This window comes from Chionomys nivalis, chromosome 1 (assembly GCF_950005125.1).
Source record: "Chionomys nivalis chromosome 1, mChiNiv1.1, whole genome shotgun sequence".
Taxonomy (NCBI): Eukaryota; Metazoa; Chordata; class Mammalia; order Rodentia; family Cricetidae; genus Chionomys; species Chionomys nivalis.
This window is the reverse complement of record NC_080086.1, coordinates 136754138-136778985: the sequence shown is the minus strand read 5'-3', so window position 1 is coordinate 136778985 and position 24848 is coordinate 136754138. Positions and strand designations below refer to the sequence as shown.

Below are 24848 nucleotides of genomic sequence, written 5' to 3'. Positions count from 1 at the left end.
CTCTTGCAGAGAGCCCCAGTTCTATTCCCAGCACCTACACGGAGGCCCACAGCGTCTGTAATCACACTTCCAGGGAACCCGATGCCCCCTTCTGGTCCCTGTGGGCACTATGCATATGGTACTCACACATATATTAGGCAAACATTTATACACATATAAAAAATTCTTTTAAAAACCAGAAACACTCATAATGGGTATAAAATGAAATCTAAAACTCTTAATAAGATACACCTAAACTTAAAAACATGGACATATAGAAAAGATAGTCTAGAAAATTAATCTGAGATTTGCAGTGTGTGTGTGTGTGTGTGTGAAAAGGAAGTCCATATTGATTTCAAACTTGTGATCCTCCTGCCTCAGCCTCTCAAATACTAGAGTACAGTCATGTGTCACAAATACCTAGGTAACAGCCTTAGGATCCAATAAGATAGACATTAATGCAAACATCATGGAGGACAAGAAAGGAAACCTTACGCTAGCAGATGAGAAAAGGGACATGCAGAGAAAGCTATTGTGAACATATAGCAACTAGTAACAGTTTCAAAATATAGCAAGCCACAGCTAACAGAACATGAGGTAGAAATAAGCAAAACAACAGCTGGATCTTTGACCTAGTTCATAGAGAGCTGATAGACTGGGAACGATACCGCCCCCCCCACACACATGCACTGTCTCTTTCATTTTAGACATGATCTCATCTGACTGAGGCTGGCCTTGAACTTGATATGTAGTTGAGGACAACCAGAACTCCTTGATCCTCCTGCCTCTACCTCTTTGGTGCTGCATTCCAGGCATGTGCCACCGTGGCTGGTTTATACAGCGCTAGGGGTTGACCCCAGGCTGTGAGCACCCTAACAATTGAGCTACATTCCCAGTAGGCATTTTAAACATCTAACATCAACAGAGACTGGTACCCAGAATATACTAAGAAGATCGGTAAGAAAGAAGAGCAACAACCCAGACAGCCTAACTGATAAAATGGCAAGGAATATGACAATTTGCCAAAAAGGGAACTAAAAGACTGAAGGCATGATCAAGGGATGCTCAAATCCGTTAGTAATTAGGGACCTGCAAAGTAAATAAGAGATCCCTGTTGGACTGGTGAGAGTCAGGGGCCTGGGAACCCCAGCTGTGGAAGAGGATGTGGGCACAGGAAGCATCACTCTCTGTCTCACAGGCTGTGGCAGCACTGGATCACATTAAGTGTAGAAAGCACCAAAAGCCACAGATTCTGGATGCTGGTGCTCATCTTGGGTAGACACTCACACAGATGCGGGGAAAGTGTGGAGACCATTTTCTGTATTTCTAGTGCCATGAGCTAGGAACCCTCCCTGGTAGAGAGGGCAGGGGGCCAGCTCATCCTGGCTTGCCCAGGAGCTCCCCATTTTAGTACTGTAAGTCTGTTTCTCTAAAATTGTCTCCATCCCGGGCAGTCTGGGATGGTCGGTCACCCCCTGTTGGAGGTGTCCCATGCAGCGCTATGTAACACAGATGGGACTTATAAACAGTATATAGTGAAAAAGTAGAAAAGAAAATATTTAACACATTGTCATTTAAATAAACAAACATACGCTTACAGCAGTCCAAACCATGCAAAGAGGTATAGAGAACCAAAAGGACTCTGTTGCCTACGTTAGAATGATAGTGTGTGAGAAAAACACACATGTGCACGTGCATACCAAAAAACATAAGCGGGGCCTCATGGGGCCAAGAAGACGATGTGCCATAAACTAAAGCGAATGCTTTATACATTCAATGATTCTGAGTCTATGGTTTAGAAGAAAAACAAACTAGGGGACCACTGTGCGTATGTCTTTCAATGCTCCCACCCAGGAAGCTCTGAGAACTTAGGGACGAGTATCTGGTGCTCTTAAAAGGCTGAATTCATGTGAGAAGGGCATCGTAGAAGCCCTGGTGGCCTGGTTACTCCAAGGACACCACGAGACACAGAGGAAAAACCCTCCCTGATGCCCTGGAGAGTCTTGCGCTGACTTTAGATCTCTGGTGGCATTTTCTCTATAGGGAGTGAAGAGGCCCAGATCTGGCAGCAGCTTTGGGTCTGGTCGCCCAGCTGTTACTCACTGGATGGGCTTCCGCTGTGTGGAGGCTTCCACAACCATCACCACCATCTCCTCCCAGAAAGTCACTCCAATGAAGCAGGCTGCAAAGAAGCCACCCAGGGTTTAGGGTCACCGCCACCCTGGGGTGGGGGGTGGGCAGAGAGGAGAGCTTGCTGGAAAGGGGACAGGGACACAGATATTCTACCTCATCGAAGTCGGCCACATCCTCACAGTTCTCCAGGACCCGGGAGTAGAAGGACTGCCCTGTGAATGGAGGAGAATGTAAGATCAGACTTGTCTAGACAGTGAGCTGGGGACACACCTTTCTTTTCTTTCTTTCTTTTTTTTTAAAAAAAAGATTTATTTATTTATTATGTATACAACACTTTTCTTGAGAGTATCAGAGCAGCATTTGACCCTATGGCTGTGCAACTCCCCCCAGAATGAGAGAAGTCCCCACACATAACCTCTTATCTGACCTTCTAGCAGCCAAATGCCATCAACTCTGTTTTTATAGATGGGACACTGAAACCTAGAATAAGGCCCAGGGTAGCCAGAGTAGAAGAGTGGACCCGGGGTTCTTCTGTTGCTACCTGGGGGGCCCTTGGTCTTCTTCTGCACTCCCCAGCCCTGCCGCCACAGCAGAAGCCTGGTTGATAAGGGGTAGTGGGCCTCTGCAGACTAGTGGGGCTTTGTGGGGTCTAACCCCTTCTGTGACCATATCCACAGCCACCGCAGGATCTTCTGCTTAAGACAAAACCAGGGCCAAGAATTAGGGCCCAACTTCCTCTAAGAGATGACCGAGGACTGCTCTGGAGAATTTGCTCAGACGCTCTGTGCAGTCCCAGGCGGTGACTGTTCCTCTGGTATCCCCATTTGGGTCCCCAAGCTGCCCAGGCAGGCCCATGATGCCAAACTGTGTATAAAAGTCCTCAGTTAGCCAACAGGACTCTGAGCATGCGTGAGCCCTTGCTTTTTGTCTAAGCAGCACCACCTCCCGCCATTAGGGTGGTGTGTGGCCTGCTCCCCTCACGCCATGAGGAAGTCCTAATAATGTTTCTTTTTTTTTTCTGGTCTGAGGCTGGGTCTCACTGCATAGCTCTGGGCAGGCCTGCCTCTGCCTCCCGGTTAAAATCACGGGCCATCACACGATCTGTGTGAAGTTTCTCTCAGATCGTTTTACTACATATGTTGGTGAAGTCTATAGGTGCGTTGAGCAAGAACGCACCAGTGGCTGGTAACGCTAAAGACTGCTTGTGTTGGAAGCGGCCAGTAACCAGTACTGGTAGCTCTGAGGTGGCTCTGAGGAGAACCATAGCACGGTGGAGAGCGTGACTACTGAAGAGTCCCAAAGAGCGGCAGCTGGGGGGCAGGGGACAGTGGGAGCTGGACCTGCTGGGGCTGAAGACACAGGCTGCGGATTCTAGGGGCACCGTCACTTTATCTGCTCAGGATTTCTGTCTGAACTGAGCAAAAAAAAAAAAAAAAAAAAAAAACCTTCAACCAATTGGAAACGCAACCAGCCAGCAGCCAGCCAGCTCTCCAGCTCTTCTTTGTTTTTGAGATAGAGTTTCTCTGTGTAGGCCTGGCTGTCCTGGAATTCTCTCTGTAGTTAGACCAGGCTGGCTTTAAACTCACAGAGGTTCACCTGCCTCTGCCTCTCAAACGCTAGGATTAAAGATGTGCGCCACCACCGCCCAGCAACCAGCCAGTGCTCAGGTTGTGGCTCTCCTGACCCGTGACCAATGGTCTTTCCATTTCTGTGCCCCCTTTGCAGAAAGGCAGGCTCAGTGGGCTTCTTCCCTGTGCTTTGCTCCTAGCCCCTCCTTTCTGGCTGGCACAGGAAATAGAGGGTTTGGATAAGCATGCATGTCTCAGGCCACCCTCTGCACCGGACCCTGACATTTACACACCTCACATGGGAATTGTTGAGTGGAAATGGTGAAATCACCTTTTCAGACATGTCCAGTCTGGGCCAAGCAGCTGGAAGAATCAGATTTGTAGAGAGTGGGGGCAGGCTAATGGGGATGGGTGAAGGTACCTAGCAGTCCAAACCACCATGAGAAATAGTCACTAGAATTCTTGACGTATAGGGCCATGGGGATTCTAGATGGGAGGATGAGCAACTTCTCCAGGATCTCACTCTCAAGGGACCATAAAAGGGGAAGCCACAGGACTATAACAGACCCCAGTCAGTGTCATATAAATCATGCCCAAGACACAAGTGTGAATGAGATACAGAAATGACACCGATAAGGCAGGGTGCACATTGTTCGAGAACGGGATGGAATCCCATGACAAGGGTTGTAATTTCTATCAGAAAGAAACCAAGTAGATAAAGTTAAAAATTATTATTTACAATTAACTTCTTATGCTCTGTCAGTTCCGTACTAAAAAAGGTGACATTCTAACATCCTCTTTCTTCAGCGAAAACAACTTCCCAGTTGTATATGCATATTCTCTGCACCCACATGGAAAGACTGCAATCACTAAGTGGTCATCTGTGGATAAAGAGTAGATTCTGCAAGCATATACTTGCTTCACGTTCTTATTGTACATTAGGTATATTATATGTGAGTTAAATTTTTTTTGTTTGCTTGTTTTGCTCTGTTTCTTGGAGACAGTCTTGGTATATAGCCCAAGCTAATCTTTAACTCTCAAGATTTGACTTATTCTTTCAACTACTGGGATGTCAGGCTTGTGCCATCTCATCTGGCTTTGTGTGTGTGTGTGTGTGTGGTGTTAAGCTAGAACAAGGGCCGTGTGTATACTAGACACTCTTTCTCTGATGTGTATCCTTTACTATGGATGGTTTCTTCTTTACAGATCATATTTTACTTTTGTAATCAAAAAGGAAATACGTTCAAATCCTCACCAACCTAAACCAGCGGTCTATGTCACAGAAGGCCTTTCCCAACTTGAACTCAATCCTGTCTGGGAGTAAGTGTGGCTTGTCACTGGTGCCCATGGCTGGGTGGCCAAGTAATTTGGTATTAGGGAAACATGCTCTTCTCCCAGAAAGTCTGAAGACCTTGTGTGGGTAGCGCTGGGCCAGTAAAGGACAGAATGAATCCTGTGTCAGGAAGGAGGCAGGTGAGCATAGAGGCTTGGCCAGGGCTTGTTCCCCTTAGGAACTGACTCAGATTTTCTGGGCCTCAGTGGCCTGGTCTTTTGTTTCTGAAACAGCGTCATCACTGTAGCCCAGCCAGGCTTTGAACTCTCAGCTGTCCTCCAGGTGTGAGCCACCCTGCCTGGCCAGTTTAGCCATTTACTTCTGTTTAATAAGAGACTTCCAGGGCCTGAATGGTTTTTATAACACAGGGGGTAGAGCTGGCTCCTGATTAGGAAGTGGGGGGTTTCAATGTTGGGTGAACAGAAACAAGTAAGTGGGCGTGCAAGTGTGTGTGCGCACGTGTGCATGCATGTGTGCGTGCGCGTGCCTGCGTGTGTGGCAGGTAAATGTAGAAAGGGTTGCCTGGTTGCATCTGAGATAATGATGGCGACGCTGTGAAGCAGAGAAGTAATACACACAGAAAATGGATGGGACTAGATGAGACAGAGAGTCTTTAGCACTAGCCAGGGACAAAACACAGGAAGAAAATCGAAAAGATTAAGCTCCACCTCGCATTCGATGGCAGCCAGCAGAGGCGGAGGAAGCGTGAGCCATGACGTTTGAGCTCTGTGCCTCTGCTAATTTTTCCCTCGGGCAGCACGCGCAATATAACTTGAGAATCAGGTGAGCGCTGTTGTGCATTGGGCTTCCCCAAGGACCCACAGCTCTGAATAATCAAAGGCCTTTTCATCCTATAAGGTCTTAATGAGCCTCGGATATGGGCAATGCTCAGGGGTCTCCAGGAATGAAAAGCTGGGGCACTCAGCTGTGGGAGGGCAAGTGGGGGTCCTGTAAGGCGGGGTTGGCTTTGAATTGCATGAAGCACTCCTCTGTAGCTTCCCACAACCCTGGGAAGGGGAGGTAAAATACAATGAGATTAGTCACTGTAGACTCTACACACCACAGCTCAGGTCCACCTGGAGAAGCACTAAAAACCTCAGTGTCTTGGGCTCTGGAGATGAAGCCATGAGGAATAGTCTCAGACAGGGGAGTGGGACTCTCTCTCCTTATATACATGCAATATAGTCACACAAATACAAATAAATATTTGCTTGAATCATGCAGAAACAGCGGAAGGAGCAATATGTTAAGGAAACGGCACACACTGACTCGCTTTGCAAGAGCCACATTTTGGGGGATTAACAAGCAGCCCTGTCTACTCCGGGGAGAGCGGGGGACTCTCCACCCCTCCAGCTTATCTCTGGGGACCGTGAACCGCATTGTGCTCAAGTTCCTTTCCACTTACCGTCCACTTCATCTGCCACCCGTCTCAGTGACATTTCCGCTTCGTTTTAAATGGCCTAGGACCAAACCATTAAACATCCTAATACCCAATCCCCATTCTCGCCACAGGGATGATGGAGAATTAAAGCTTGAAAGAAAATCATCTCTTCCTTGTGTGGAGAGGGGTCAGGTGAGAGGGAGGGTAAATGGAAGATTGAACAGCACCCTCACTCTGGTGGCAGAGCTATGCGGTTTGAAACGACCCCCTCCCTAGCCTGTCAGGGCAGAGAAGAACTCAGAGTTGCAAGTCCCACACTGTCTGATATTCCCATCACGACTCACAGGGTTCAGGATCTTAACAGAATGAACCTTTATGTCATTTGCCATCTAAAACCCCCCACCCTGCAGCTAGCTTCCTATATACAGGTGTGCTGTGTGCCTGGGTTATGTGCAGGGTGACTGACGCCCTGTAGTCCCATGGGAGGTGACTGCACAGCACAAAATATGCCACCTGAGCAGACTAAGTTCCCTTTTCCAGTTGGCCCTGCTCGAGACACAGGCCCAGAGGGCTGCTTGCTCCATAAGTTCCTTCATTTCCACAGGCAGCAAGGGGTCTCTCCCTCCCCGGCCTGGGTCGGCCCTGTTGTTCAGCCTTCATGGAGGGACGTTGAACTGAGATAATTAGAATCTGGATGCTGCCTTTAAGAGCTTATTACAAGCCACAGGGAGAGACGTGTCAGGCACGGAGAAGCTTTTATATAAGATAGAATTAGACTGCTGGCTTGAAGAGAGAAGGTAGATGGGGAGGAAATGAGTCTTTGCCTAGCGGGTCAAGGCAGGAGTTAGCCAGGCATGAAAGCAGATACCAGAATAACAGACTCCAGGCTTCCCAGGGCTTGGGTGGTGAGCTGGGAATTCCAGGAGAGAAGGTATGCAAATTTTCAAAGCTCGAGAGCTGAGAAAGGGTCCTGATGGAGCTGGAAGTGGCACCCTGAATTCTCATGGTAATGGGAGAAATGAGAGGTCTGTCCTCAGCTGCTATTGAAGGAAGACCTGAGTGGGGTCCAGAGGATGAGGGGTTCACAGTCAGCCTCAGCTACTGTCCAGAGGATGAGGGGTTCACAGTCACCCTCAGCTGCTGTCCAGAGGGCGAGGGGTTCACAGTCATCCTCAGCTACTGTCCAGAGGACAAGGGGTTCACAGTCAGCCTCAGCTACTGTCCAGAGGACAAGGGGTTCACAGTCACCCTCAGCTACTGTCCAGAGGAAGATGAAGGGGTTCACAGACACCCTCAGCTACCGCCCAGAGGAGGATGAAGGGGTTCACAGTCACCCTCAGCTACTGTCCAGAGGAGGGTGAAGGGGTTCACAGTCACCCTCAACTACTGTCCAGAGAAGGATAAAGGGGTTCACAGTCACCCTCAGCTACTGTCCAGAGGACAAGGGGTTCACAGTCACCCTCAGCTACTGTCCAGAGGAGGATGAAGGGGTTCACAGTCACCCTTAGCTACTGTCCGAGTTTGGTTCTCTGTTGTGAAAAAGAAATTGACAAAAAGCAACATGGGAGAGGAGGGCTTTTGTCTGGCAGACAGATTGCATTATGGGAAGCCAAGGCAGGACCTTGAGGTTGAAGCTGTGGCAGAGGAACTCTTCTCTCTGCTTGTTCCTCATGGCCTGCGGAGCTTCCTTTCATAAACACCCCAGGACTACCTGCCCAGAGTGGGCTGGACCCTCCTACATCAATCACTAATCAAGAAAATACCCATAGAAATATCCACAGGCCAATCTGATGGTGGCAATTCCTCAACTGAGGGTCCGCCTTTCCAAGTGACTCTAATTCCAAGTGTCCAGTTGACAAGAACTAACCGGCACAGTTACATAGAGAGTTTGAGAGTACCAGCCTGGTACAACTTTGTACTTAAGAAAAGCAACAACAAAAACTCCTCAAAAGGAGCTTTGGTGCTAGCTGGGCGTGGTGGCGCACACCTTTAATCTCAGCACTTAGGAGGCAGAGGCAGGTAGATCTCTGTAAATTCATGGCCAGCCTGGACTACAGAGTAAGTTCCAGGCCAGCCAAAGATACACAGAGAAACCCTGTCTTGAAGAAAAAAAAAATGGAGCTTTGGTTCTGAGAGTGGTAACCATCTATAGTGCAAGATAGACCCAAGACAAATTCCCGCCACAACCTGGTTTTGCTGGGATCTAACCCTCCAGCCACTGTTGCTCCGTGTGAGCTGAGAGATAGAACATAACACTCTTTGACACTTGGCCCAGTCCTAATTCTTTCTTTGCTTTACTTAAAGTCATGAAATCACTAAGCATTTCCTGAGATGAACCTGGTAGAGCTCCTCCAGGCCCCCTCCTCCCCTGACAGTGAGTGCTTCCTCTGTTACTCCGTAGGAGTTCTCCGAGAAGGTCCCGCTGCATTCACAATCTCTCCACTTCACAATCTCTCCACTTCCAGTCAGTCGCCTTCCTTGGAAGGCCAGCTATCCTACAAGCTCCAGGAGGCAGGACACTACTGCTCTGAGCGTGAGGGAGAGGCCAGCCTTTGGCAGGGGTGGGTGGGCCTGGAGCTGCCAATCAAGGCTCAGAGCCCTGGCGCTGGTAGTCCCACTCATGGGGTCTCAGAATCATCGCCTGTAATCTGGCAATAATCATGCTGGACCAGTTCAATGTCTTGGAACCTTAGGACAGTTGGCAAGAAGTTGTTTTGAAGCAAATCTAAGCATAAAATCAAGTTGCTGTGAGCGTAGATGGTCAAAAGTTTTTTTATTTATGATTATTGTGTATGAAAGCATGGTGAATGTGGGGGGTCCACCCCACAAGTACATGTGGAGGTCAGAAGATGCCTTTATGGGGTCAGTTACCTCCTCCTAGGGTCCCGGGACTCAGACCCACATCTCCAGTCTTGCCGCAGAAGTGCCTTCACCTGCTGAGTCATCTTCTGGTCCTGAGTTTGGTGGATGCGGTGGCTCTTGAGCCAGCTCTACCACTTGCTAGTCTGTGCCCCCACCAAGTTCCTTCTGCTTGACTTAGTCTCTTCACCCATGAAATGGGGAAAGGGAGAGCCTTTGGAACAGCATGGGCACACATTTTATTACCTATGTAGAATGCAGTCATCATTCCATGCAATGGTCCTGTCTTTGCTTTAGGCCTTTAAGTTACATGCTAAATATAAGAGTTGTCTCCTCTACTATGAATCACATTTATAGTGTAATTTTAGCAGCGTATAATTAGAAACGATTTTTCACTCACCTGTAATATTATTCAAGTTTTAGGTATTTTAAGTGTGATTATGACTCTTTTTTTAACTAAGTAAAAATTACATTCACAGACCTTAAGGGTATATTTTAATGGCTCTTAATAAATGCACGCACTTGTTTAATTACCACACAGTCAAGATACAGCACACTTTCAGCTCTTCAGAGTATTCCCCAGACCCCTTCCCAGCTAATTTCTACCTGCCACTGCCAGCAGCTAACTGCTCCAGTTTCTGTCCCATTATGTATATAGTGTTCTGTCTACAGGTATGCCTGCTGGTCGGGAGAGGGTGCCAAATCTTATTGCAGATGGTTGTGACTGACCATGTGGTTGCTGGGAATTGAGCTCAGATCCTCTGGAAGAGCAAGCAGTGCTCTTAACTACTGAGCCACCTCTCCAGCCCCTGTCTTAATCTTTTAAAGCTTATTTTTATTTCACTTTATGTGTGAGTGTTTGACCTGCACATATGTGCACAGCATGGATGCTTGGTGCCCTTGGAGGTCAAAGGATAACACCATATCCCCTGGAAGTGGAGTTATAGATGGGTGTGAGTCACCATGTGGTTGCAGGGAACCAAGCCCAAGTCCTCTGCAAGAGCAACAATTGCTTTTAACCACTGAACTACCTTCCTGCCCCATTTTTCCCCAGCTTTGTTGTAGACTATTACTTTAACTAGGCAAAGATGTGTTACATTTGTTCATGTGTGTGCATGTTCATGTGTGTGCAGGAGCATGTGTGCATATGTGTGCAGGAGCGTGTATGTGCAGGTGCATGCATGTGAAGGAGCATGTGTACATATGCTTGCAGGTGCAGATGTGTGCAGGTACATGTGCATGTGTGTGAAGGAACACGTGTGTGCAGGTGCATGTGTGAACAGATACATAAGTGTGCAGGAGCATGTGGGTGTAGGTACATGTGTGTGAAGGAGCATGTGTGTACATATCCTTGCAAATACAGATGCGTTCAGGTACATGTACATGTGCATGTGTGTGCAGGAGCATGTGGGTGTGTGCAGGAGCACGTGTGCCTGTGCACATATAAAAGCCGGAAGATATCCTTGGGAGTCGTTCCTTAAGTGCCATTCGCTGTCTCTTTTGAGACAGGGTCTCTCATTGGAACTTGACAAGTAGGCTCCGCTGGCTGATTTAAGAGCCCCAGAATCTCGAGTCTTTGCCTCCCTTCACTGGAATTTTAAGTATATGCCTGGTGGGTTCTAGGATTAACCCTAGGCCCTTGTGCTTACAAGACGAGCGCTATTGCTCCAGCCCCCAGATGTGTGTCTGGCTTCTCTTAGTCAATTCTTTTCTGATTCACTCATATTGTCACATACATCAGTATAGCTATTCTCAGTGTCTGAGGGGCCTGGAACCAATTTCCCATGGATATCTAAACCTGTGGGTGCTACAATTCCTTCTATAAAATCTTGTGACATTTGCATTTAATCCACACACATCTTCTGATATACTCTTAACCATCGCTAGACTACATATAATACACACTAATGTAAATACTTACAAATGTAAATAGTTCCAGTGTATTACTTAGAAATTCTGACCAGAGAGAAGTACGTGTTAAACATAGATGCATTTTTCCTTGTTATTTTCAATCCTCGTTTACAGATCTCATCCACATGGTGGATTTTCACTGTTGAGTAATATTCTGTTGTATGGATAAAACTCAACGTGTGGGGCTGTTCTGTTCATAGACTTTTAGGTTGCTTCTGAGATTGTCTTATTATGCTAGACAGTTATCTTTGCTTGTTTTATCCACTGAAGTGACCTGGGAAAATGGAGCCTCAACTGAAGAACTACCTCCACCAAATTTGCCTGTGGGACGACTGTGGGGCAGCGTTTTCTCGAGGATCAATTGTTATGGGAGAGTCCCACCTGTTGTGGAATATTATTTTTTTAACTGGGCAAGGATTTATTACATTTGTTTATGATGCAGACTCTTTCTTTAACCGTGGAAAGGGGTGTTCCATTTGTTTGTGCTGCATCTGTTAAATTGTGTAAAGATGTATTGTATCTGTTTCGCCTTGCCTGCCTAAGGCACCTGATTGTTGTAATAAAGAGCCGACCGGACAAAAGCTAGGCAGGAGAAAGGACAGGCAAGGCTGGCAGGGAGAGAGAACAAATAGGAGGAATCTAGACTCAGGAGAAGAGAGGAATAAAAGGAGAAGTAGAGAGGAGAGAATGAGGGAAATTCCCAGAGCAAGAAGCCAGGCAGCTGCCAGCCAGACACAGGGAGAGCAGGAAAGTAAGATACACAGAAAACACAAAGGTAAAAAGCCCCGAGGCAAAGTGTAGATGAAGAGAAACAGGTTAAGTTATAAGAGCAAGCGAGAAAAGAGCTAAATTAAGGCTGAACATTGAAAACTAGTAATAGTCTCTGTGTCATGATTCGGGAGCTGGGAGGTGACCCAAAAGAAAAAGCCTGGTACACTGTGGACAGTGTCACCCATGGGAAGGTGGTCCTACTGCAGATAAGGAAGGAAGCTGAGCAAGCCAGTAAGCAGCCTTCCTCCATGGCCTTTGCTTCAGTTCCAGCCTCCTCCAGGTTACTGTTTTGACTTCCTCAATGATGAAACTGCAATCTCTAAGCCAAACAAGTGCTTCCCTTTGCATGCTGCTGTTGGTTAGTGTTGTATCACAGCAATAGAAAACAAACTGGGATTATTATGAGTAAATTATTATCTACTCATTATTATGAGTTATGAGTAAATCTGCTGTGACTTTTTCAAACACCTTCTTTTGTAGACATGTAATTTCACTTCTCTTGTGGAAATGCCTACGAGCAGAATTGCGGGCACAGTGGATAGTTATCTGTGTAAGTTTATCAGAAACTGCCAAGAAGTTTCCAAAGTGATGCCCCTATTCCACAAACCAATCAGCAACGTGAAAATAAAAACTCAGGCGGTGGTGGCGCACGCCTTTAATCCCAGCACTCGGGAAGCAGAGGCAGGTGGATCTCAGTGAGTTCATGGTCAGCCTGGTCTACAAGAGCTAGTTCCAGGACAGGCTCCAAAGCTACAGAGAAACCCTGTCTTGAAAAACAAAAAACAAAACAAAACAAAGAAGCAGCTGTTTGGCATTTCATAACTATCTGCTGCCTGTGAGAATGTTTACTTTTCCAGGCACTGTAGAGCGCATGAGGTAGTATCTCTTGTAACTTTGATGTTCGTATCTTTAATGATGTTGATCGCATTTATATGGTTATTATTTTGGCCTTTTTCTATGAGACATCTGCTCAAGTCTTTGATTTCTCTAGAAGGTTTGCTCATTGGTCTTTTCATTATTGATTTGCATCGATGTGAATATTTTCATCTTGTGTGTGCCTTGCCTTCTTGCATTCTTAAGTATATTTTGTGATAAATAGGAATTTTTAATTATTAGGAAATCTAATTTATACCTAATGGCAATGGCAGGTGGATCTCTGTGAGTTCAAGGCCATCCTGGTCTACATTGTGAGTTCCAGTACCAGGGCCATACAGAGAAACACTGTATCAAAAAACCAAAAAGAAAAAAAGAAAAGAAAAACCAAATTCATTAGTTTTGGGGGGTTTGTATTTTACAATGTGGGGGTTTTGTATGTCCTTTCAGAATTTTTTGTGTAATCCAAAATATAACAAGCACATTTAAAATTTCTTCTACAAGTTTTATAGTTTTTATTGTATAGCTTTATTTTAATTTATATATATGTGTGTATGTGTGTGTGGTGTATGCACATGCCTGTATGCATGTTGCATGCCTATGCGCGAGCATGTGCAGAGGCCAGAGAAGAGCATCATGAGTCCCCCTCTATCCCTTTCCATGTTACTCCTTTGAAGTCCTCAATTTGAGGTCCTCAATGAAAGGACTTCGTTTGTTTTTCTCTAGATTGACAGCCAGCAAGCTCCAACAGTTTTCCTGTCTCTGTTCCCCTCTGTCCTGGGTTACAGGTGCTTGTGAGACCACATAGGCATGGGTATCTGAACTCTGGTTCCCATGTTTGCACAGCAAGCCCTCAACTTCAGAACCATCCCTCCAGTTTCCCTCCCCCTCTTTTTGAAACAGGGTCTTCCCATGTATCCTTGGCTGTCCTGGAACTCGTTATGTAGAGCAGGCTGGCCTTGAACTCACAGAGATCCACCTGTATCTGCCTCCTGAGTGTCTGCTATCTTAGGCTGGTGTTACTGACTTGGTCCCTATGACTTTACAGGCTTTTACAGAAATGGAGAGACTCCAAACTTCTGTTTTTAAGGTGGTTTTGGCTATTCTAGATTCTCTGCATCTCACACAATTTTAAAATCGTCTCCAGTGTCTACAAAGCAGGCTGTTGTAACTTTTGATAGGACTGTGCTCGCTCTATACAGCAGTAATTTACAGAGAACTGGCGCCTTCACCATTGTGACCTTTGCTCCCACAGACACGTTTTGTCTGTATTTGGTGTGCTGTATTTCATGTCAATGTTCAGGCTTTGTGGAGTAAGTGCGGTGTTAGCTGGGTAGTTTGGGGGTGGTCCTTTACCTGACTGAAGAAATTGCTCTATTCTTGCTTTGCTGAGAGTACTTATTGTGAGTGGGTATTGAATTTTGCCACACGATTTTGTGGGACGATGGGTAGAACCAAGTGTGCAGCTTTTCTCATTTCTTCCGCTTACATGGGGAAAGGCTTTGACTTCATAATTTTAAAATGAACTTTGCTTTCCTAGGATAAAACTCATTTGTCCTGATGCACTATCCTTCTATATTGCTGTTCCATTGGCTACTATTTGTGAAGGGATTTTATGTCTCTGCTTATGAGAGCCGTTGTCCTCTCTCTCTCTCTCTCTCTCTCTCTCTCTCTCTCTCTCTCTCTCTCTCACACACACACACACACACAGACACAGAGACACACACACGCACACACACACTCACACACACACTCACACACACACTCTCACACACACAGAGGTGGTTTCCTCAGTTGTTTTTCACTCTAAGGACTCAGACTCCATTCCTGAACCTGAGCTTGCAGATCCCATTCAGCTACCCTGCTGGCTCCCCCTGGGGCTTCCCTGTCTCTGCTTCCTGAGTGCTGAGATTGCAGGAGATCTGCACGGCTCTCTGGCTTTTCTGTGGGTGCTGGGGACTTGAACTCTAGTCCTCACACTCGTGTGGCAGTTCCTCTCTCTGCCTCTGCACCTCGTGGGGCAGAGTCAAGGCTCAAACCAGGAGTGGCGTGCGCATCTGGCGAGTGCTGCCCCACTGAGGTATAGCCCCACCCACCAAAGTTTTCTAATCTCTCCTTTGTGTCCTTCTTTGACCACAGGTTAGAAAGATGGCTACCATTTAATTCCAAATATCCGGGGCTTTTAAATATATCCCATTGCTATTGGTCTTATAATTAATTTCATTATGGCCAAAGAACATACTCTGTGTGGATGTGTCCAACCTGAGGCCCACGTGCCACCTGCAGTCCACAGTAGTTATGAATGCAGCCCAGCAAGCACATCTGTAGATGACACTATTCCACTGTCAAAGACTTCCCTGAGAGTTCACACAATGTCAGTCTTTCTAATCCCCCCTAGTTAATAGTATGAATGGATGATGTGTGTATGTGGTTACACATGTTGTGGTACAAGTGTGGAGGTCAGAGGACAGCATTCTGGAGTTGCTTCTCTCCGTCCACCCCGTGTGGGTTCTGTGGACCCAACTCAGACTGCCAAGCTTACAGAACCATCTCGCAGCCCGATGTCAGACTTGTGCGATGTAGGGATCCCTGAGCTCCTCAGCACGCTGCCTGTCACAGCAAATACGCCACAGATCTGTCAGACGAAGGTGTTGCCTTCAGTTTTGAGGCTTAATATCTCAGAAAACCCTGTTAGTTAGAGTGACGCTGGTGGAGGGATGTGTCAGATCTTCCGTCTCCCTAATGATTTTCTTGTCTGCTTGTTGGTAATTTTCTTTGGGAACAACCCATCGTTTTCTTACACAGAGTGCTCTTTGCTTTCTTGTTGACCAGTGGTGGCACAGTATGACAAAGAAATTCAACTCGAAATAATTCCCTCCCCCAAAAGGATACTCCGCAAGTTCCTTAAATAATGTCCTCTCTGAAAACCAGCTGCTCACAGAGACAGGCCCAGGAGACCAGAGACTCCCTGGGTCTCCAGGTCTCAGCTAAGCGAAGGCCCCTCTGTCACGAATTACTCTTACTCAAGAGTCATTTTATCACCCATTTCTTTCCGCTTCCTCACCCACCAACACCCAGAATGTCAGACCTGGACGGGGCTCGGCTGAGAGGCAGGGCTAGGGCAGGGATTTCAAGTCATAGATGAACTTATTGAGCTCAGTTTCTCTAACTTGGTTCAATCCTTCTCCCGGTTACTGATGTCACTGGTTCCCACTCTTCAGGCAAGACCATGGAGACAGAGAAGGGGAAGGTGCTGCCTTGGAGCCTGCGGTGGAGCTAGCAGATGCCAGGAGCTAGGTTCTCCCAATCCAGAGACAGATGGAGGACTTTGTGACCCTAGCGATCCGCAAGCTGTACAGAGAACAGAGAACTCAGGTACATGATGGGAGAGCGAATGCTTTTCCATTCTCAAGTGGAGTAAAAATACTGCTACAAGCACAATGCTGATTTTATCCTAAACATTCACATTTTTTAAAAGAAGCAAGCAGGGACTGAAGCAAGCAGGGATCACCAGCTGCTGCTCTTCCAGAGGACCCGGGTTCAATTCCCAAACACTCACATGATGGTTTACATCTGTCACTCTCTGGTGGCCTTTATAGGTACCAGGGACACACACGGTGCACAGAGTTATACACAAACAAAACACCAATACTCATGGAAAACAATAAAATAAAAATTTAAAAAAAGCAAATGAAGGAAAACTAAGATCTCTAAACATAAAGCGCCTGGTTGGTGGGCACTATGGCTGTCTTCCCTCGTGTAGTATGGGAGGCTGCATTCCTTCCTCCGGTGATGGTTGCTGCTTCCTGAGGCGGGTGGCTCGACATTCAGCCAGGTCTGAGCTGAGAATGGATTATCCTTAGTGGAATCTAAGGTGTCTACAGTTCTCTCTATAGTAGAGAGAGTGGAGTGTAGGGACACCCTGAGGACAGTTGAAGGGTTGGGGAGGCATCATAGTCTCGGGGGGGGGGTCATGGCCTGCACCTGTGTCAGGACCGCACAGTCACCCCTGTTGCAAACTGACCGGCTGCCCTGGGGATGCCCACAAGGATGCTCACAGCTCCAGGAGTTTTGGCCTGAGGATTCAGGCAGGAGAACAGAGGAGGACCCCCCAAAGCCTCAAATCTGTTCCAAGTACCATTTTAGCTCCACTATTTCCCCATCCACAGTAGAATTCCTGGGTCATCCGAGAGCCTAGGATAGGGATGATCAAATAGGGAGACCTATTTGAGTCTGTTGACCCCTGCTTCTCCAAATGCAAATCCAAGTCCACAAGCCCCATCTGCCCTCTATCCAGAAGCATCTTTTCCTAAGCCCTCAATCACCGTCTCTGGGCTGCCTGTTCTCTGAATGCCAGGCCACCATTTCAGTCTATCCCGCAGCCCTAGCTGTACCCTGCCCTGGTTTCCTTTTTGTAGTCTGGAACCAAATGGAATGTTTTTTCTTGAACCAGATCTCAGTTTCCTATTCTCCCACCTACCACCATAATTATCCCCACATCCTCTTGGCAAAAATTTCAGGCTTCATTGTGTGACCAAGACCTACTGAACCACTGTTTGGTGTTTTCTGGCCTCTATACCACACTCCCAGCTCCTAGACCCCCGGCTCATCTGCGCACCCCTGCACTGCACCAATCTTTTCTTCTCTTTCCATTTTTACACGTATCTGTAATTCTGCATGTGTACGGGCACACACATGTGCTTGCTTGTGGAGGCCCAAGGTCTATGTCAGGATTCATCCTGTATCTCTCGCCCCCCTTATTCATCGAGACAGTCTTTCAGTCAAGCCCAGAGCTCACCCAGATGGCTAGTCTTCCTGTCTAGTTTGCTCTGGGGATCCGTGTCTCTGCGGTCCCGGTGTGGAATTACAGGAAAGCCACTGTGCCCACCTTATATTTATATGGGTCCTGGAACTCCAAACTTGTTCTCACAATTGTGTGGCAAGCTCTTTAACCACTGAGCCCCCTTCCCAGCCCCAGACTAGCTCATTCTGTAGGCTTGTCCTGTGAATACTGTCCCTGTCCCTCAAGGACACCTCGCTTTCAGTGTATCCCTCCCACACTGACTCCACCCACTTTGGAGCCTCTAGTTGGCTGCAGAGTGGCTGGATTGGCACTGTCTCTTGCCTTTGTCCTACCTTGTCAGGGCTTCCTATCTCCTGGTTCCAGGGTGCTTCCCTGGCCATGCTCTGCCCTGGCCCCTGGGCCTCCCTCTCTACAATCCTCTGCACACTCACAGTGATGGTACCAGGACTGCCCTTCCACTTGAAGGTCTCCCTGCTGCCCTCCCAGGGTCTAGAGCAGAGCTTGGCAGGTGGATGGTTCTCAAATACCATATGTGGATGAGCGAAAGAATGAGTGAATGGATGATTAATGACTAGATTTACAAGACACATTAAAATGAAGCTTTTAGTGAACCGGAAAACAATTTCCAACATTGAGGAGACAAAGAAAATAGACATGGACAGAGCGTTTGGCAGTAGTAAAGAAGTGTTCATTTTTAAGGAACCGTAAAATATGTGGGCTTTTTAAACCCTCCTTTCTAGGTGAAATAACACATTTATTTTTCAACATAATTGGCATGAGGGAATTACAAGGGGAGGGTTCACAAGCAAGACTGGCCATGAGTTGTGGGGTGTGGAAACTGGCTGAGTGATTCTCCCTCCTCTTAATGGTTGAAGCTTATATATATATATGTCCCAGGAATGGGTGTGGGTGGAGAAAGGTAGCTTTTTCCATATCCAGTAAAGATGGACAGGATAAGCAAGCCTTCCCCCTCTGGGGGATCATTAGCAAGTCATCTCTCGTTCTCGCTCCCCATTTCCCCGTACATTTCCAGCAGCTTTCACTGAGTGCTTTTGTAGCAGAAGACAATTTAACAGTCATTTCATAGCGTGAGGATACCTTCTCCTGTCAAAGCGGTAAGACCGAGGGGATGACTTGGGCTTGCTCAGGGGAAGAGGAGGAGGAAGAGGGAGGGGAAGAGGAGGAGGGAAGAAGAAGAGGAGGAGGGGGAGAAGGAAGAAGGGAGGGGGAGGGAAGGAGAAGAGGGAGGAGGGAGAGGAAGGAAGGAGTGGGAGGAGATTCACTATCCTGGCAAGAGGGAGCACCCTCACACCCCCGTGCTGGGGAAGTGGAGGGTACTGTGGGCACATTCCTTGTGTCCATATCAAGGTACAGAGCTGTGCCCATACCTGCCCCAGACTGCAGCTGCTGTCCTTGGGGAGCCCTTCTGTCTGCTGCCCCCAGAAAGAGGAACCCATCCTCCATGAGCTGCCCCATCCTCCATGAGCAAAGATGCCTGAGTGGCCTGGGCATCCAGGGAAATATTGAGGGTGGGGCCTTGAATACTCTGCTTCCCTTACTGGGGACGGCAGGGAAGTTTCCAGAAAAAAAAAGTCATATTGAACAAGAAAAACAAAGTCTAGGGGCAATCTTGTCCTCAGGGCAAGTCACCACCTCCCTTTCCCTGCCTCTAGCCACAGGGCTGGCTTCTCAGCTCTCCTTCTGGCTGGGAGTTCACCTGGCAGCCTCTGGAACAGTGAGCCCCTCATCTGGAGTGGCTTTGCCTCCAACCCCCCATCCTCCACTCTCCTGAATCTCTACTTAAAGACATGCAGTTCAAGACCCAGCTAGAAGCTGCTTTTCCCAGCCAACCCTGCCTCCCCTTACAGGAAGCACTCCTTGACTGCTGGGGCTCTGAGAGACATGGTTCCTTGGATAGACCACCCCCAACATTTCCTCTGGGACCCTGAGGCTTCTCTGAGCTGGAAGCCAGTGGGAGGAATGGAGCCAGGGATCTTGGCTCTTGGTTCATGAGACCTCTTTTCAGTTTGGTGCTCCCTGTAGTGTAAAATCCTGGCTTTTAGAGATGACAGCCTAACACTGGGAACTCAGCAGCCGGGGGAAGACAAGGGCTGAGCACAGGCAGAAAGGTATACAGGCAGACAGACAGACACTCCCACCCATATTCCATGACTCTGGAGATTCGAGTTGACATAAGAGCAGAGAAACGGGATGCCAACAAGCATCCTCCAGCTGACCTCCTCTGGAGATGGCTCCTGCAGGCTGGAGGCTCATCAGCGCAATGGGGCTGCCCTGCCCTGTTTGCTGTTGGGAGGCCCAGGCCAGCCATGGTAAATGAGGCAGGGTGGAGTTCATGCCTGCCTGCTTCCCTGAAAACTCCTCAGGACAGGGTCTTTCTCTCCTTCACCCGTAGGCCCCATGCTGGCCCCTTACCCCTTCTGCACCTGCTTTATTTGAAGCTACTCTATTTTCTCATTCCTCCCCAACACAGTGTGGCTTGGACACTGGTTGTGGATGTCAGGAGAGGATGTGCTGGTCGATTCCCTCAGGAACGGCAGCATAGGCTGGTGTTTGGGGTGCCCATAGTCGCCACCTGATACACATCTGGTGAATATCTGAGCTTTCTCTTTGCGGAGATCTGACTGTTCTCTTCCGTAGCCCTTCCGCCCACCCCTCACCTCTTGCTGCAGGAGCTCTACCTTTGACAACCTGAAATGGGGAGGCCTGGGCTACAGCCAGCCTGGGTGTTTGGCCTTGCAGCTCTATGGAAGAGGCGGAAGCTGGGCCTGGTGGGGCAAGCCTATAATCTCAGCTATGGAGGAGGCAGGAAAGTCTGTGTTCAAGACCTGCCTGGGCCAGAGTGAATTCAAGCCTAGAAAAGGTTGGGGCATGTATGGCTCAGAGATAGAATGGTTAAAGGAGGCCCTGGGTTCAACTTCCCACACTGCCCACCCCCAATATGGGAGTCTCTGATGGACAGGATGCCTACTCCTTGTGAAACCCAGAAGAGATCAAAGAGATTACAAGATTGGGTAGACAGGATGAAGACCTGACCATTGGGCCACTAGCCCCACCCCTCCACTAATTCCCTGGAAGTCTCTCTTTCTGTGAAGGAGATTGGCCTATCACACTGTAACCACCAGGCAACCCAGAGCTAAGCAGCCCAGTGCAGGGCCGCATGTGGCGCACAGACCAGGCCCCAGACTGAAGGATGTACTTGTTTTCCTAAAGCCAGCATCAGCCAGCAGGTGGCACTGCAGAGAGCAAGCTGCCACCAGGGTGTCCTGCAAAGCAGCAGGTGGCCCAGCCCACTCTCAAGTCCCTTCTCCCTGCCTCCCTCCTGCCAGCAGACATAGCTGGAACTTCCACCTTGACCCAGCCTTGTGACCAGCAGACTGTGCAGGTGGAGAGCCCATGGCCCGTGTGGGTGAGGCAGCTGCCTAGAGTGATGTCTAGTGACTCGCCATGTCTCCTACCCCCTGGCAGACCTGTAGAGGCAGTGTACATCTTGAACCACCGTTCCTTCCCTTCTACCCCTCTGAGGAGAAGATGCCACAGTGGAGAGTACATAGGCTTTTGCCAAAGGCTGCTGAGACAGCCCTGGACCAGAGGGTTTTCCTGTGGCTAGGCAGGTTGAACTGTAATTTGCAGAGGCTGGTGGGCACAGAGGCAAACCTGGCCCTGTCTTTCTCTACTTGACTCTTCAGGGGGCTGCCAGATACCCTGGGTGATGCCCAGCTTCAGCTCCTCACCTCTGTATCTCCCTTCTGGAGCTCCGTTCCCGGCTTTGGGACACACTGTTCCTTTTACCTCTCCTGTCATCAATTCCCTTTGCTTGTCCCTCAGCCAGCAGGGGAGCAGTGTCTGCTCCTAGAAGTCTTCCCCAAGCGCTAGCTCCCAGCCTTGGTTATGGTACTCATGTCCTCTGCCTGTCTGCACCATACACCCATCGTGCCTGCCTGCTAACTGCTTCCCAGGCCCCTCCAGATGTAGCTCTTTAGACTGGGGTCTGCCTGCCTCACGTCAGATCCCAGATTCGATACACAGTAGGTCGTAATCCATGAGCTGAAGGAGGATAGGAGGAGAGGTTGGAGTAATGTTCCTGTCTAGCGACATCAGAAGTCTTAGGAAGGCCAGTACCCTCAGAGCACTGGAGGGCAGAGTGCCGCTGGCTGCCAGTTTCTGCCAGCCACTCTGGTCCTTTCAGGCACACACTCCTATTCAGCAGGCAGACACCAGTCTGTGGGGGAAGAGAAGGAAGGGTCCCAGGAAGGCTGTGCTGGGGCCCTTATCTCAGATCTGTGTGATTGTGGGCATGGACCCCTCATTTCTGCCTCACTGAGTCAAGAATCTGCATTCTGCTAGGACACTGGTGTGTTGGTCTGGGGGATTGTAGAAAACCTCAAGGCTAGTCAGGCCAGGCACATGAGACCACTATGCCTGCTAGAACTTTGCCACCCTTCCTCCCAGTCCTCTCCCGTCTCTGTCAACTCACAGAATATGGACTGGGTCAGTTTTCAGACCTGGGGTTCCCCAGAGACAGGGGCTTCCCTACCTCGGAAAGTCACTTTGGCGATCCGGTCACTTCTGCCTCGCAGCTCTGAGACGGTCTTGAGGTGGACGATCAGGGCCATACTGGCAAGGAGAGCCTGGGCAGTGCCAGGCAGAGCAGCAGGAAGGAGCAAGCTGGTTGAGTGCGGCTCACACACCTCCCTCTTCTCCGGCTGCTGCCGCCTCCTCCTGATGCTGCCCACAGAGACCAAGGCAACCACAGCGAGCTGCTTCTTCAGCTCAGCAGAGCCGTGCAGCCCTGCCAGCCCCGCCCCTCTGAGTTGTCAGCCCAGCATGTGTGTAGCGTGTGTGTGTGTGTGTGTGTGTGTGTGTGTTGTACACCCAGCCAGTGGCTTGGGAATGCACGCTGAATTCATTATTCAGCAGCACCAGCCCCTAGATAAAGGTCTGCCCAGCTTCAGGTATCTTCTCTCAGCTCCTGGAATGGAAGCTCCTGCCACTTGGAGCATGGAAGATCAATGTCACTGAGACCCAACAGATTGCAACAGGCATGGGGATGGGGTGGGTGTGGGGTCAGGGCACCTCTTTTCATGGGGATCAGGAATTTCATGATCTGGGCTTTGATTGGTACACAGGTGTTTTGGGGAGTCTATGGTGGCTCCTGTCTAGCTAATCATGAGGGTTGTGGGTGCTTGGAGGGCCTGGGGAACATGGACAGGAAAGCCTGGTAGCCCGGATGGATCGTGCTGTGTTACTTAGAAAAGCCTCACCCAGGGGCAATGGAGATGCCTCCGTCGGTAGAGTATCTGCCACAAGAGCGTGAGGACCTGAATTTGGATTCTGGCATTTGTCTTAGCTCACCTTACTAGACCTGGATGGAGGTGGGTGGTCCTTGTACTTCCCACAGGGCAGGGAACCCTGATTGCTCTTAGGGCTGACGAGGGAGGGGGACTTGGTTGGGGGAGGGGGAGGGAAATGGGAGGCGGTGGCGGGGAGGAGGCAGAAATCTTTAATAAATAAATAAATAAATAAATTTTAAAAAAAGAAATGGGTGCAGTAGCATGGGCTTCTAGCCCAGTTCTGGGGCAAGGGAAGGGTGGAGATAGGAGAATCCCTGGGGTTTAATAACCACCTGGCCTTCTCTGAATGTATAAGCTTCAGGTTCAGTAAAGAGACCTGTCTTTAAATAAATAAGTTAGGTAGAGACCAAGGAAGACAGCAGAGGTTGGCCTCAGGCTTTCATGCATAAACACAAACACATGCATATGCCTACATGGATGCATACATACTACATGCACACACACACACACCTAGAGTCTGGAGACACACACACTCATCTAGAGTCTGTATACACACACACACACACTCACCTAGAGTGCACACACATACACACACACACACCATATATTTACCCAAAGTCTGGACACATGCACACTACACTCACCTAGAGTCTGTACACACACACACACACACACACACATCTAGAGTCTGGAGACACATACACTCATCTAGAGTCTGTATACATACATACACACACACACACACTCACCTAGAGTCTGTACACACACACACACACACACACCATACAGTCTGGACATATGCACACTACACTCACCTAGAGTCTGTACACACACACACACACACACACCTAGAGTCGGGAGACACACACCATGCACTCATCCAGAATCTGGACACAAGTGTGCCACACTCACCTAGTGTCTGCACACACACACACACACCTAGAGTCTGAAGACACATACACTCATCTAGAGTCTGCACACACACACACACTCACCTAGAGTCTGAGTCTGCACACACACACACACACACTCACCTAGAGTCTGTGCACGCACGCACACACACACGCACACACCTAGAGTCTAGAGACACATACACTCATGTAGAGTCTGCACACACACACACACACCTACCTAGAGTCTGGAGAAACATACACTCATACAGATTCTGCACACACACACTCACACTCACACACCTAGAGTCTGGAAAGCAGTTTCTATAAGGCAGCTTAGAAAATGCTCCCAAGGGCTGGTCCCTATGAAATACAAACACTAGAAGTAGCAATGTACTGACCACCTGGCCCTGTACTGCTTGTGCCCCGGGGATGCTGGTTTCTCTGGTTTCTGGTGCTCTGCCCTGGGATCATGGTTTGAATTTTAGGCAGCTGGTCTTGAAATAGGGATCATCACTGGAGGTACCTTGCTAGGAAGCCACAGGGCTTCTTCTGTGTAGGGCAGGGTGTAAGACTCAGGACTCCAACCTCCCGCATCCTCAGCTGGGGACAAAGAACAGGGTATCCTGTAATAGCCAGAAGTCTAACTAATACAAACAGGGCTCAGAAGCTCAGTGTCTTGTCAAAAAGTCTACAGGCGGGGCTGGAGAGATGGCTCAGTGGTTAAGAGCACTGACTGCTCTTCCAGAGGACCTGGGTTCAATTCCCAGCACCCACATGGCAGCTCACAACTATCTGAAGATCCAGTTCCAGGGTATCTGACACTTCATACCCAATGCACATAAAATAAAAGTTAAATAAACCATAAAAAAAGTCTACAGGCTTTGGGCTGATGGACTGGCTCAGCAAGTGAGGGCTCCTATTGCCCAACCTGATGACCTGAGTTTGATCCCTGGACCTGTACGGTAAGAGAGGATCAACTGGTCTTCTGGCTTCCAGATGTGAGCTGTAGTAATGGACTGCCCTGCACACAC

General features: G+C 48.6%; 1 protein-coding gene across 1 annotated transcript in view; it reads right to left on the bottom strand.

Moving 5' to 3' along the window:
• Window positions 1–22246, bottom strand: part of Otof (otoferlin) — a 91037-nt gene extending 68791 nt beyond the window's left edge. The window contains exons 1-2 of the mRNA XM_057766392.1: window positions 22168–22246; window positions 2266–2324 (exon numbers count right to left, since the gene is read on the bottom strand). Of these exons, the coding sequence (XP_057622375.1) occupies window positions 2266–2324; window positions 22168–22246 (138 nt within the window). The remainder of the gene's footprint in view (window positions 1–2265; window positions 2325–22167) is intronic.
• Between the last annotated feature and the right edge of the window lie 2602 nt (window positions 22247–24848).